Consider the following 15,153-nt stretch of genomic DNA (forward strand, 5'->3'; position numbering starts at 1 on the left):
TTCTGTTACCCTATTTAAATGTTGTTTGTAATGTGTTTCATGATGACCCTGATGAAGGCCACAAGCCGAAACACGTTGGTCTAACAATAAAGTTGTTCTATATGCTACAAGTGTTGCTGGAGTTTTGACCTTTTTAGGCATTTTCAGAATTGGCAATAACTGATTTGTCCAGCAGAGGGTAATATGAAGTCAGATGTAAACACATTTTCCGCTCAGTGATGGCCAGAGTGAATTGCTTGCCAGTATGTATAATCCAACTAAATATGACTGGGCTTTTCATTTACTTTTTGTCTTTAATGTCACTACTCTAATTGCCTGTTTTCAAGTCACAAAACAGAATCACTCCAACACCCTGACTAGGTACTACCTTTTCCACACAACAGTTCTTCCTCTTCTTTCCAAATATAACTCATGGACAGTCAAATCCAGCTGTGAGTGTTAACTTTCCATAGAGCTCTATGGAAACATTTGGAAGAAAACAACTGCTGAAACAATCCTTGCTCTCTTCAAGTTTGGTTGCAAGAGCACAATGACTCATGCCGGATGTGATTAACCAGGTTCTTGTTTACCTGTCGACATTGATTATGTATGTATAAAGAGGATGTACATAGACATTGTGTATACAAAGAGGATGAACATAGAAGTAATTATTTAAGTTGTGTATGATGGACACTGGGGTGGATAGTTGGACTATAAACATCAAGTTCATTGATTAAGTTTAGAAAAGGGGTAGGACCAAATAAGTATTTTACTTCTTCCTACTCCATTTCGGACATGTAATATTTATTTATTTATGTTGTTTATTGAGAATTTGTTGTATAATCTATCTATGTCTATGTAATCTATCTATGTCTCTGTATCTATGTTGTATAAAATCTATTCTATTCTATTAACCCATTGCCCTCCATACTATACCAGAGCATTTTAGAGCTTAGTGTAGTCCACAGCTGAACACATTGAAAACCAAAAATCTGTCAAAAGGATGACTGCCTCATTTGATATAAGCTTGGGATCAGGTACAAAGGTGCTGCACTTCTTAAACTGCTGGAATGGTTTAAATAATACTTTAGACAGTCTGTAATTCAACTTCATATTCATAGTGTAATTTAACAGCGCCAAAACACCAACAAGATGTGCAGAAACGTATGAAACCCAGTGAATATACTGATAGATGTATCAGTTATGAGAAAATAAAGCTCCCAATTAGCTCCCAACAGAAAAATCCTACATAGGTTAGGCCCAACTCCACTACACACACACACACACACACACACACACACACATACACACTCTCCCGCCCCCCCAACCGTACCATGCATGACTCCAGATCCTCCAGCCTCTCGGCCTCCAGTATCTCGGTCGACGCCCGCTTAGGAACCTTCTCCTCCGGGACGTCCAGGTCCACGGACTCCTGCTGCACCAGGGGCGACCTCGACGCACAGGTGGTCCGCCTGAGAGAGAGGAGGAGGAGGGAGGAGACAAGGAGGAGAGGGGATATTCAATACTGCGGAAAATATTGTCATTCACCATATATCGCAATATTCTATAGTATCGAACATCGGCCCAAGCCTAAAGGGAAAGTGGGTCTAGATCTAACCAAAGTGCTAAAAAAACAACATGAAGTGACTGGCCAGCTGAGAGGATGAAGGAACAAATGTGCAAATATCAGTAAGCGAATGAGTGAAAACAAATGAGATCAATGAAAGAATGAATTGACTGAGACACACACTGAACCAGTGGTGAAGGGCTGTTAGTGACTCTAGTCTTACCAGAGTGTGTTGGAACTGGAGAGAGCTTCCAAGATCTCGTCGACGATCCGGTCGGACAGGAAGGACGCCAGACTCAGCTTCACCTCACTGAGGAGAGAGAGAGAGAGAGAGAGAGGAGAGAGAGAGAGAGAGAGGAGAGAGAGAGAGAGAGAGAGAGAGAGAGAGAGAGGAGAGAGAGAGAGAGAGAGAGAGAGAGAGAAGAGAGAGAGAGAGAGAGAGAGAGAGAGAGAGAGAGAGAGAGAGAGAGAGAGAGAGAGAGAGAGAGAGAGAGAGAGAGAGAGAGAGAGAGAGAGAGAGAGAGAGAGAGGAGAGAGAGAGGAGAGAGAGAGAGAGAGAGAGAGAGAGAGAGAGAGAGAGAGAGAGAGAGAGAGAGAGAGAGATTCAAACAACAGTTCAAATCTAGAGGAAAGAGACGAAGAACGAGCACAGATCCACAGACAGATCTACAGACCCACGGAGCGTGTGTTCAATAATTCCACGAACGTCATTTAAATACCCCAGGTAATAACCTTCCCTAACCATAAAGTTTATATGGCAGTGAGGACGTGGATGTATGTAAATTAATGGAAGAGAGTGGGACTCGATGCAAATTAGTAAAATAAACCGTGACAACCTAATTTATGAATGAGAGTGAATTTGCATCTGCTTCACACTGGAGCAGAGCGGAGTAAAATGACCAAACTGTATGTGCAGGAAGGAGAACCTCCAGTCCTCTGATCTTGCCATGGCTGTAAGTAATGTCTGTAACCATAGTAACGTTTACTTCAGACCAACATGGCGGCTACCATCGCCTGGGTTTCACCTGTGTATTTTCGGTTTACTTGAACCAGTAACCAGAGTCGTCAATGTATCCATTAAGATCTTACAGTTTTTCTCAGTCGCTTTGGTACATTTCTCAGATCAGAATTCTCAAAACTACTTGTTGACATCATCTAGGCAATTTCTCAACTTTTGAACAAATTGCAAATGCTTTGGCACATTCATGCAAATTATTACGTACAATTGTCTGCTGTTTCGATTGCTTATGTCATGTTGATCAAAATGCATTATACTGGTTTTCTGTTGAATAGTCTTACCCCCCAAAACATCTAGGCATTAGTTCATTGCATACATTACATGCAAAATGGTTGAACCAGTTGTCATAATCTGTCAAGCATATTTTCTATACGTTTCTATTAGACTTTTTTTTGTAAATGTGTCCTGAATTGATGAATTGCTCGCAGGTGAATCTTGACTTTCACTAATGAAGGGGAATGTGTGAAGCGTTAGATCAACCAATGATCAACCAGTTCTTTAAAATAGCAGACAGGCAGGAAGGTCAGGAGGTGTAGACAGACTGCACTGTAATTTCCCCATACAGCACTGCATGTACAGTTCTGTCTAAGGGTGTTTCCCATGTTTACATTTCTAATTTTGTATTTTTTTCCTTTGTGCTATGCAGTGCTGTACAACAGTCTTGTCTTTTTCTTTTCTGTATCGCAATGACATGGTCTGTCAACAAATTACAGTACAAACAGTAAAAGCGTAAATGTGAATCCTGTCCAATCTCTTGCAATAAGTCTCCCACATACAGTAATGTGTAACTTTGTACTGGTGAAACTGATATATGCCATACAGAAAAAGTGCAGCCTTGTGCATTTTCAATCATTGTCATCAAAACCTTAGCCATAGTTTACATCAGAAAATACTTAGAGTACACTGTAATATTCACCGCTAAGCATTTGACTATCTTGTTTGTAAACAATGACACAAGGACTTGTAATTCACTGACATGTTCATTGACATACATATTTACTTTTGAGAGATAGACTATAAACTTCTGCTTTTTCCATTACAGAATAATGTCATTTGGTAATATGTATAGTGCCTTAAGGCCATTTTAAATGTAACAGTATTGATTTTCAATGTAAATTTGACATTCCCGTGAAAATAAACGCCTGTGTTTGAATTTCAAACTAGATTTGAAATGATTTGACTTGCTGATTTGGTCATTTTTCCTTGATTTTTGTGCTTCTACCAGTAGGCTGTGTAGTTAAATGGTTTCTTTTTTTGTCTGTTTTAATTGTGTTTATTGTTGTTATTTCCTACTTTGTTGTGCTGTAGCCTACAGACAAAGTTAATACAGTTAAGTCCAGTTATGAACGACATGGATCAAAGAATTGTGGCTGTGTTTAGCTGTTAAAAATACATTCATCCTCATAATTATTTCGTATCTATATTTCACATATAGTGCCTGTTCGCAGGAGGAGAACACTTGCATTTCTTCTCCTTTTCTCCTCGGTTATAGCGTTGATGATGTGATATACGATCGGGAGTCTGCACAGGGTGTTTTATTTTGAAAATTTACCGGATGCTCTACCGTTCCTGTATCTGACTTCCTGCCCAGCTCGATCTGCTTTGTGTAACTTGACGCGGCTCGACGCGGCTAATTATCGCGGGAGCTGCCAGCTTGGCGAAATTAACGGTTTGTGGCTGAGTGTGCGCCCGCTGCCCAGTCTGCCAGCGCATGGAGCTGTGTGTACATGACGACATGGAGAATCACGATGTGTAGTACAGGTAAACTAACAATTCCTTTTCTTCAAACTTGAAATACATGACCGTTTGTTGTCAGAAAAATACTAGCTTCTGTTTGTGACCTAGGGTATATTTTGCAGTCAGACTAATTCACCCCCGGCTGACTGACTGGGGGTTAATTAGTCTGGCGTTTCATTCTACCGCTGAACTCTTTCAGTGGTAAAACGGCGGTTTTGTTAGTTTGCTAAAAATGATTACCTGCCGTTTTTGCAGCAAAACACTAGAGACGTTGAGTGGTTATGTGCTGCATAGCAGAGTTCATAGGAACGAGCCCCAATGTTTTTTCAAATGTGTTGGCGCTGACTGCAAGCGGACATTTTCTACTTATGCAGCTTTTAACCCTCTATGGTAGTCTAGCTCATTTCGGGTTCACAACGTGCCTGCACTTTCGCTGTGTGAGCGCCAATTTCACACAGTGAAAGAACTTATATCCCACTTCAAAGAGCACGTAAAAATACGTTCACTGTGAAATCATCATTTACTGCTCATATGTCCAGGAAACATACCGTAAAACTTCAATTAATAGCCCGGGCTTTTATTTGCTTCAAACACTGAACTCAATCGGCCTATATTTGGGACAGGCGTCTATATGGGACAGGCCTTTAATTCTTTTCGCACAAAACTCTTGCTCAGCAAATATGGGAAATAGTACTATGAAATTGTTTATTTAAACCAGTATGAATATAACTTGTTTAAAAATTAGGCTATCGAATAACACCAATCATTCATTTGATCTCAGAGAGAGAGAGAGACGGTCGAGCGAGCTAGAAAGTGAATGAAGAGAGGGAGCTAGTAGTAGTAGTAGCTTCGCAGCGTCAATGGCAACCGGCTTCTCATTGAGACCGGCCTTTATTTGTCAAAACTGTAGCCACACCCAGCCAGTAAAAGGGACTCGACGGTTTAATTGGGACTCGCTTTTAATTGAAGTTTTATGGTAGAGCATGTTCGGTGGATAGCATAGGTGACATGTACAGGGAAACTATTTCTCAGTCTTCTGCTGTCATTGCATGTGAAGATGCTTCCCAGAGCTCAAATGATGCAACAACAAATGAAAGCATTGAATTGCCACAGAATTTCAATGAGACCTTTCTTAGGAATGTATGTTTATTCTACCTAAAATTGCAAGGGCAGCTCCCTTTTCCAGCTTCAACAATACAGACAATTGTCGAAGAAATGCAAAATGTGCATGAGTTGGGACAGGATTACACTTTAAGTAAACTACGTTCACTTTTAAAAAATGACATTTGTCTAACAGATGATGCTATTGGTAAAATCTGTGATTGTGGCACCTTATAAGGGCCTTATTACCTATTAACGCTTATTACAAGGACCTTAATATAAAGCATTACCCCAGAAGATGATGTCTGGCAGTTAACTCTCCAGCTTAAAGATATTGTTGATCTGATTTGTGCGCAAAAGATTTCGTTGTCACAGGTGGCCTATCTTGACATTATAATCCAAGAATATTTGTATCAAGAAAGTGTTTATTTCCTGAGAGTCCACTAAAACCAAAACACCATTTCTTGCGGCACTATCCGGTACTAATTTTGAAATTTGGCCCCTTGATCAGAGTGTGGACGATGCGTTTTGAAAGTAAACACAGCTACTTCAAGAGATGTGCCAGACATTTGAAAAACTTTAAAAACATCTGCTTGACTTTATCCGAAAGACATCAGATGTTTCAGGCGTATTTTTCAGCTGGGCTAGGATGCAGTCAGCTTCTGCAAGTCAAAGACAGTTGTGCTTTTTACCCAAACCTTTACAGTGATGCAATTAAACATGCAGTGAGAGTTTGGCTTTTCAGAAAACAATACTAGTGTTTCCACAGACATACAGTATAAAGGTACATCATAAGGGGCATTTCCTTGTGTCAAAAAATGCGTCCATGGAGTTTGGAGAACTCATTATTTTAATTCAAAATTATGCAGCTGTGTATTTTGTGATGGATATACATAAAGCTGACTATCATTCTGAATACCATCTGTACTCAATGTTAAGACATTGCAACCTTGTACTCCGTTTTGTCACTAACGACTTGGTAGATTTTTATCCGTTACCATCATACATTGTTGACGGGCACCAAGCCATTCTCCTGAAACACAGTGTGTTGTCAAAATAAACATGATCTTGGCCACTGGAGAAACCATACTAAAAATGCACATGTATGCTTAGTAAAAATTATAAAATACTATTTGAAAAATATGAAAGTGACAGCAGTTTTTCCTTCTAGATGTACAGAAATAAAAAGTGTAAATCCTCACTCGCATTGTATATTCAAAGTAGAGGTTCCTCTTATCTGTATATACTGTATGTACAGTGTTACTTGACTAAATGTCTTATTACTTTTGTCTTATTTCATTTGTAATCTTGAAAACTGGTGTCATTCTTCCTTGATTCCAGAAATGACTGACTTGGAGCAAACATTTCTACGCACCGCCATCACTGAGGTCTTGCCTGACCTTCCAGAGATGACGAAAGATATTCCAGAAGAGACTTTACGATCCCTTGGGGTGGAGACATATGATGATTTTCGGTTTATTGAGGAAGCCTATTTTCTGTCAGCGTTGAGGCCAATTCAAGCCCGAAAAGTCCTTGCTGCTTGGAAGCTGAGCTATAAGTCAAGTATTGCAGTACAGGATGCAACCAGTGCCCAGAGTAGCCTGCATAAAAGATCAATCGGAAATATAAAAACATTCACATTGTGTTCCTGATTTCTCTTTTTGTGTGTATGCGTGTGTTTTTGCAGGCCAGACTCCAGAATCTGTCGCCAGAATCTGTCGGTGCCTCGCCAGGACCTCCCGCATCCTTGCAGTCCCTTTCACCCAGAAGTTCATCCTCAACCTCTTCCAACAGCTGCCAAAGCCCTGATATAGACTGGGTGGATACCTTTATGATACCGTGGGAGAAGTTCCCAGAGGAACCGATGCAGTCATCGGAGAGAGGAAAACGACCAAGTCCACGAATGAGAAGGGAGATGGTCCGGATTGTGGTTTGTGAGATGATGCGTCGCACTGATGAGTCTGACACAGATGAAGTCCCTCCAGAACCGAGAGCAGCAATCCAGGACACTTATGGGTGCATTAATTGGGATTTAAAATTCCTGCCCCTTGGAGAGACCCCAGAGCCAGCAGGAGAAGACAGAAAAACTGAAGATGATGTCTCAGCAAACTGATGCAAATCCAGAGGAGGTCAAACTTCTAATGAAGTCGACTTTCTACACACAGCGTAAACAAGTCAACCAGGGGAAAAATATAAAATACCTCCTGGAAGAGTGGCCGTTTTGGTTCGACGAACTCGCCATGGCAGTCCACTTCAAGGAACTCATCGGAATTGGGCTTAAAGAAACTTTCACGCGGAATGTGGATCTGAAGGGGAAACGGCTCCTGAACTACATGAATACTGTTTGTGTGTACAAGAACAACAAGTTCCTCCAGGCTGTAACAAAGTTTAAAGTGAAGAGGGGAGAGCTGAGTGGCTGCTCTGAAGACTTCAAAGAGATGGTGCTGCTTCTGCTTGACTCCCACCATTGTTGTGTGTGGTAAGTTAACATTTTTTTCTTTCTTGGTCTTTCTTTCATTCTCTCTTTTGTATTTCTCTATTCTTTCTTCCTTTTCTTTCTCTCGTTTCTGTCTATTTGGACACAAATTCATGTTGCACAATGTTTTTGTTACTGTAAGCTCTTAAGGTTAGTCAAAGTGGCCTGAAAAGGCCTTACATTTCTCTCCCCTAAACCTGCACATACACTGATTTCTGTTTTGATGGTAAGCAATTTAACTGACCTTGAAAATTTAAAAACATATATGCTCAAATTGTTTTGTGAAATGTTTCAGGAAGACAAGTCTTGTTTTAATTTTGTTTGAATTATGTTTTTGTTGTTTTTTTCTTTTTAGGACGATCCTGCTATTCTTCAAGACGGTTCATGCTGAGTGTGGATGGAAACATCGTACACAACAACATCCCCTCCTTGGTTTCTGCCCTGTGCATGATGTTTGGGAGATATTACTGCTTCAACATCCATCACCCATCAGAGTTGGCTTCAACCCTGGAGTTTCTGCAGAGGTGTGTCTTTTTGGATTGGCTTTATCCAACATTTTCACTTTACTGAACTCCTCTCTCTATCTCCTCCTCCCCTCCCCTCCCTCCCTATCTCCTCCCTCCCTATCTCCTCCCTATCTCTCTATCTCCTCCTCATCTCCTCTCTCTCCTCCCTCTCTCTATCTCCTCTCCTCTCTCTCCCTCCTCCTCTCTCTATCCCCTCCCCTCCCCTCTCTCACTCCTCCCCTCTCACTCCTCCTCTCCCCCTCTCTCTTCTCCCTCACTACTCCTCTCTATCTCCTCCCTCTTCTCCCTCCTCCTCTCTATCCTCCTCTCTCTCCACCTCATCTCCTCTCTCCCTCTCTCTATCCCCTCTCCTCTATCCTCCCCTCTCCCACTCCCTCTTCTCCCTCTCTCTATCCCCTCCTCTCCTCCCTCCCCCCTCTCTCTTCTCCCCCCTCCTCTCTTCTCCCCCTCCTCTCCTCTCTATCCTCCCCTCTCCCACTCCCTCCTTCTATCCTCCTCTCTCTCCATCTCCCCTCTCTCACTCCTCCCTATCTCCCCCTCTCTGTTCTCTCTATCCTCCCCTCTCCCTCTTCTCCCTCCATCTCCTCTCTCCCTCTATCTCCTCCTCTCCTCTCCCCTCTCTCACTCTATCTCCCTCCTCATCTATCCTCCTCTCTCTCCCCTAACTCCTCCTTCTCTATACCCTCTCCCTCTCTCTCCTCTCCCTCCTCCTCCCCCTCCCTCTCTCTATCCCCTCTCTTTCTCCCCTCTCTTTCTCCTCTCTCCTCTCCCCACACACACGCGCGCACCTGATCTTGTTGATGATATCCACCCCAGACTGCTCCAGGAGGGTTTTGGTGACGAAGCTCCTGGGCACGACCATCTTGGTGGTGCTGGCCTTTATCAGCTCCTGACGAAGGCTGATCCTCTTCATCACATGGGGACACAGAGCCTCTGCTGCGTCCACCATCGACTCCAACAGAGTCTGGAAGGAGAGACAAGACAAGGGCTGAGTGGATGTGTGTGTGTTAAATGGTTTGATTAAAGAAACCCCTAGTTGACATACAGATTGTGCATCTTGTCTCCTGGCTCTGATAAATGTGTATGGCATTTAAATGTTGAAAGGAGTAATCTGCAAAACATTTGATAGATAAAACACTTTGACTTTACCTATTAATACTTAATCATGTATCAACCTTTGCTAACATTATCATTATGTTTAAATTGTGTTCCTTTATGTGTCAGCTCTGTGTGTATGTGTATGGGTTTGTTGTGTCGGGTTGATATAAGACAGAAAATACATTCCCCGTGGACTCTTGTTCCATTTATAACTGACTGTTTAATAAAAAAGACCATTGAAAGAAGAATAAAACATGACCTATTCGTGGTTTCAATTCATAGTTTAGCCATCACCAAGTAGAAAGTCTAAGCTTACCTGTAGTTGCTGGTCCATGACAGAAGTCACCTCCCCAGCCATGGACTCCAGCTTCTCCTGGATGGGCCCCACCGAGGAGCCGTTCACCTCCTCTCTGGAAGCGGCTCCTAGGTGGTACAGGTTAGGGAGGAGCTGGAGAGACACACGGAGGAGGACAAGCAGAGAATTATAGGGGAGAGAGACAAGAAGGCATACACAATTAAGGTTCTCATAACACCCAAACGACAGTGTGACATGCATTCTAGCCCTGCCTGTGACACGAAAATAACACCTGACTTCATGGAAATAGCTACAGCTTTGGTTTTATTTCTTTATTTCTAGATAATGTGCTTCGTATCTATTCTAGGTAATCAAGGGGGGGGGGGGGACGTCTTACTTTATTACTGTCACTATTGTCACTGTTTTTATTTTTATTTGATACTACATTGGTGTATATTTTATAACAATGTGGAATATGCCTGCCCAACCCTGGGAACTTTTGTTGAAAATCTCAATAAAAAGATTTTGAACAGAGAAAAGAATTAAGGTTCTGCTTGCATGCAAAGTTGTTTCTTAAGCTTATCATAACAATTCATATTGTAAAATAATTCATTTACTTGTGTATGCATCTTCTATGCATGTACATATATTCCTGTTGTAGTAAAACCTTTGAGATTTGACCAGGTGTGGTATAGAGACCAAAATTATACTTCAAAATATAAAAAATGATGGACCATATTCATTTGCATTCATCAGCAATACAATCCCAGGATAATAATCTTGTTGAGAGAAATTCACAATATATTAAAACTATTTTTTGGCTGTTACTTTACTATTAGATCAGTGGTTCTTAACTTTACTAATTTTGGGTGGACGCAAGATGATTTATGGGATAGGAAAAAACATATTTCTACTATACATGTATTATCACGCCTATTTTTTCAGATTTTTCTCTCATTTTTGCTTTGTTTTTCTTGTGAAATACTTAAAGTTTTCAGCTTCTAGGCCTTTGATAACGAATCAAATGAAGCGACCTGAGAAGGGGAAAATCATTCTTTGGCTGAACGTCTGATGCGTCTCTCCTCACCGTTTTAGAGTTCCTGGCGTCTTTGATGAGGTTCTCTGCCGACCGGACATCCTCCATGATGGCGTCCGCCTCCGAGTTCCTCAGAGAGTTCAGGTGGTCCTGCACCTTCACGCAGATCCTGTCAATCATCTGGGAGACAATGACATGGAAGGCGTGAGAATCCGGATGTGACACCTCCACAGGCACACAGGCAGGTGGCAGGAGGGTTTATGGGTTACCTTATGTTTGGCATCAATGGACATAAACTTCAATACCTATAATACCTATTGTTCCAGACATTGTTTTACATTTAATGTTAGAAAGAGACTTGTTTCACAACTTATACTAACCAATAATGGACTACGCTGACATTGTTTACCTGAATGCTTCTAAAACTGATCTTCATCCCCTCAATGTTATAAATAACATACCCTGCAGATTTATACTAGGTTCTTTTTTTACACACCATTGCACAATGTTAGACACACTCAGGTGGCTCCCTCTTGATATACTAATAATAATAACCTTTATTTGTATAGCACCTTTCATACACAACATGCAGCTCAAAGTGCTTTACATCAATAGAAGGCAGATAAAAGACAGCAGATAGAAGGCAGATAGACAGACTTTTTTTTTTTTTTCCCCTCAATACATTGACTGGATACTATGTCACTTTTATCTGTTTTCTTTTGCCATCCTGTAAAGCACTTTGAGCTACTGAAAGGTGCTCTATAAATAAAAATTCATTATCATTATCATAAAAAGATAAAATTCATATAAAAGAACAAGCAAAATGCATTGCATTAAAAGAATCAAATCAAGTAAAACAGAAAGATAAAAAGACCACATCAAATACTCCCACTTTTAGATACAAGACGTCAATTTCACTGGTACCAATTTAATTTTAAATGCATTAACTTTAACTGTCCCTATTGTCTAAAACAATATTTTGTTCCTTATACCTCAAATTATTCACTAAGACGCTCTGATCAGATCCTCTTTATAGTCCCCTTTGTATCTAAGGAAGTTGGTAAAAAAGCTTTTATGTTCCGGGCTCCTTCTGGAATAAGTTACCTGTAAATAAATGCTTATTTAAAAATGTTTTATTTTCTCATCTTAAAACAGATTGCCTATGTTTTCAGTAATGCCATCACTGTTCCTTTATTTCCTTTATTTATAGATTAATCCTTTTCTTTTTTACTGAGTGTGTCTAGTCTAAGGTTGTAACTCTCTTTTTTTCTCTCTTTCTTTTGTTATTTAGTTTGTTGTTTGTTTGGTTGTTTGTTTTGTCATTGTTGTGTTGTATATATTATTGTGTCTTGTGCTGTTCTGTTTTCCATTTGTTTTCCATTTGTTTGGGGCATTTGTTTGGGACCTCCTTGAAAACGAGATGATACATCTCCAGGGGTTTATCCTGATATATTACATTTCTCTCCACCTAATATAAAATTCAACAACAGCTAGAAGTCAAATTAGACATAATGTCCATTCTATGGCCAGGCTCTCGTACCGTTTTGACACTTTGGAGGCAAACTGCTGTTTTTACCTGAACAGTAACATTTACAGTGTCCTCCCTGCCTAGAACAGAACATTTTACTAGCCCACTGGCTTAGTGACTAGACATTTCAGCCCTGGTTAGTGAAAAATTGTTTCCTCTGGGCAGAATATAAATGCAGTTTTACAGATATGCCAAAATGAGAAATGGGCACAATAGAGAACAGCTTAATACCTCCTCACAAGGCAAATCTCCCTCTGTATTTCTAGAGGAAAAACATTTAAAAGAAAGAAAAGCAACACAGTGGGACCTCAAAGAGGCTTCAATGAAAAGAGAGAGAGAGAGAGAGAGAGAGAGAGAGACAATGTAAATCTGTTGTCGCATGGTGATGCTTGTGTGTGTGTGTGCGTGTGTGTGTGTGCATGCACCTGCTGTGTGGTCGTGGTGACGATGCCCTGCTGAAGCCGATAGGCCTGTTCCTGGAGGTACTTCCTGGTTTCATGGTTCCTGTATAGATAGTTCTCAATCTGGGGGGGGGGGGGGACACAAGTTCATTTTCATAGCCATAAATAACATTTTCATAACCATAAATAATATACTGATTAGTAATAATCTAAGATCATAGATCCAATTGTGTTTTTTTTTTTTTTAGTTTTTCTAGCCATTGTAGGTTTCATACTTTTAAATGTTTGCTGCACTGTTACTCCACCCAAAAGAAGGCTTTTATTTTGAAAATCCTGATAAAGAATAAAGAATGAACCTTGAGCAACGCGTCCTCGGTCTTCTCCGGACTGGCCTTCAGAGCCTGGGAGGCATCAATGATAGGGATGGGCATGAAACGAATGGTGAAGTTCCTAATGGACAGAGAGAGAGAGACAGAGAGAGAGAGAGACAGAGAGAGAGAGAGAGAGAGAGAGATACATGTGAAATACAACCCACTTGTGCTATTTCTTGATATATTCATTCACCATTTCCAACGCAGATATCTCATTTGCTACCACGCATATCCCATTCATTTCAGGGATTCTTTTCCATTATGCATATTCAAAACACAGCATGTGAATATTTGAATAGAGATTATGATTTCCTCTACTTCTGTAATGAAAAGGAAATGGAAAGTAACAGGAGAATGGATTCAGAGAAAAAGCTAATTAGCCGTCTCAATCTAAACTGGCTTCAGAATAACATGCTTTTTGCTTCAAATGAATAAATTAGCCAAATGCTAAATTAAGAAAAAAATTCAAAAGAATATGAAGGCTGTGGATTTCTTAACACATGAACAAAGTGAGACTGTAACCCCTTTAAGATCTCAATTGTAGTGGATGTCAGAGTGCACGGATTGTGAAATGAACTCTTGATTGCTTTCTGTGTGTGTGTGTGTGGGGGGGGGGGAGGCAGGACAGACAGAGAGAAGAGAGAAGAAGAGAGTTGGACAGAAGAAAGTCTGGAGGGAGAGATAGATGTTGATGGCTGAACCTCTGAGGTAAGTTGACTCATCTTTATTCAGATAGGTCTGGCCTCAGAGCACACACACACACACACACCCTCAGGACAGAGGAAATGAGGATGTGACTCTAAACGGCTCGTTTAGAGGTTCGCTTTTCTAATATGGATTGTGTGGATTTAGTTGGCGATGGTGCATTTTGATACTTTCACCATGTTTAGATAGACCATCCAACTCCTTAATAATCACAGAGGCAAGGGGAATCCTGTTTTACACCATATGGGACCTTTAAGTCTGTTCTCTATTAACCCGGTCCCATGCATGTGGTGCATGCAAAACAATAAAACATGTCGGTACTGCATATATCAATACAAACACATTTCCCAGCCAAGCTAAATAGCCTCAGAACTTTATTTCAAATTCTAGTCAAGATCCCAAGGCTTCCAAAGATACCAAACATGTCTGAATTACAGTTAAATGTGTAGAAAATGATGCACAAGACATCTACATTTTTTCCATTTGATGCAGCCATAAGAAATGGCATCTTGGGTTTATGAATGGGTGAATATTTCACTCAATATAAGCGTGCCATAGCTTCAATGAAGCGTTAGAACGAGTAGATACAGAATATGTATGTGACACTGTCGTACAGTATGAAAAAAAAAAAAAACTCTAACTTTAAACCCACTTAAGAGGATAATTAAGGGGAAACTCAGGGTGCAAGGGGTATAAAGTAATTGCAAATTAACCAGCATTACTTTGTGAATAAACAAGACTCTATTTACTATATTTAAGACATTTTCATACTTTTTAAGGCCTTAAATTTACAGAATTTAAGACTTTTTAAGGACCCTCAGATTCCTTGTTGAGGCAACTAAGGAAACTCAATGTGTCACAACTAATCCTGGTACAACTGTGCACATCCATTATAGAAAGTATCCTCCAGCACTGTCTGCTACAACTCTGCCTGCTGCCATCCCAAGGTAAATCCTTGGAGATAAAGTGGGTAGCTGGCTGCTAGCTAAAAAAAAAACCCAAAAGCTGTGCGCAATGCCTGGGTGAAGTAAGAGGAAGAGAAGCTTGTGTCTGACAGTGCCCACCCAGGAACCTGCCTGTCAACAAGAACTTCCCTCTGGAGCAGGACAGATGGCACCAATGTGTCAGATCTGAATCTTCAGCCAGTTGATGGTCCTGAACTCATTAACTGTTTTTTATGGCAGTCAGTGTAAGCCCAGTTTCCATGGTCATTTGGTCATTGATTTTTTAGTTAATTTATATGGGTATATTTGTGATCAGGATATCCACATGTAAACATGGGCTTACTGTGCATTTGAACATGCTCAATGTGCC

The 15,153-nt window shown here is 40.7% G+C and overlaps 1 protein-coding gene across 1 annotated transcript in view; it reads right to left on the minus strand.

Moving 5' to 3' along the window:
- LOC139663712 (F-actin-uncapping protein LRRC16A-like) overlaps nucleotides 1–15,153 on the minus strand; it is a 123,146-nt gene that overhangs the window by 13,198 nt on the left and 94,795 nt on the right. The window contains exons 24-30 of the mRNA XM_071542430.1: nucleotides 13,120–13,213; nucleotides 12,788–12,886; nucleotides 10,886–11,014; nucleotides 9,820–9,951; nucleotides 9,194–9,369; nucleotides 1,770–1,856; nucleotides 1,313–1,451 (exon numbers count right to left, since the gene is read on the minus strand). Coding sequence (XP_071398531.1) covers nucleotides 1,313–1,451; nucleotides 1,770–1,856; nucleotides 9,194–9,369; nucleotides 9,820–9,951; nucleotides 10,886–11,014; nucleotides 12,788–12,886; nucleotides 13,120–13,213 — 856 coding nt within the window. The remainder of the gene's footprint in view (nucleotides 1–1,312; nucleotides 1,452–1,769; nucleotides 1,857–9,193; nucleotides 9,370–9,819; nucleotides 9,952–10,885; nucleotides 11,015–12,787; nucleotides 12,887–13,119; nucleotides 13,214–15,153) is intronic.

The sequence above is a fragment of the Centroberyx affinis genome, unplaced genomic scaffold (genome assembly GCF_046629955.1).
Source record: "Centroberyx affinis isolate AG114_WGS23_722 - 3 ecotype Tasmania unplaced genomic scaffold, CSIRO-AGI_Caff_v1 ptg004101l_1, whole genome shotgun sequence".
Taxonomy (NCBI): Eukaryota; Metazoa; Chordata; class Actinopteri; order Beryciformes; family Berycidae; genus Centroberyx; species Centroberyx affinis.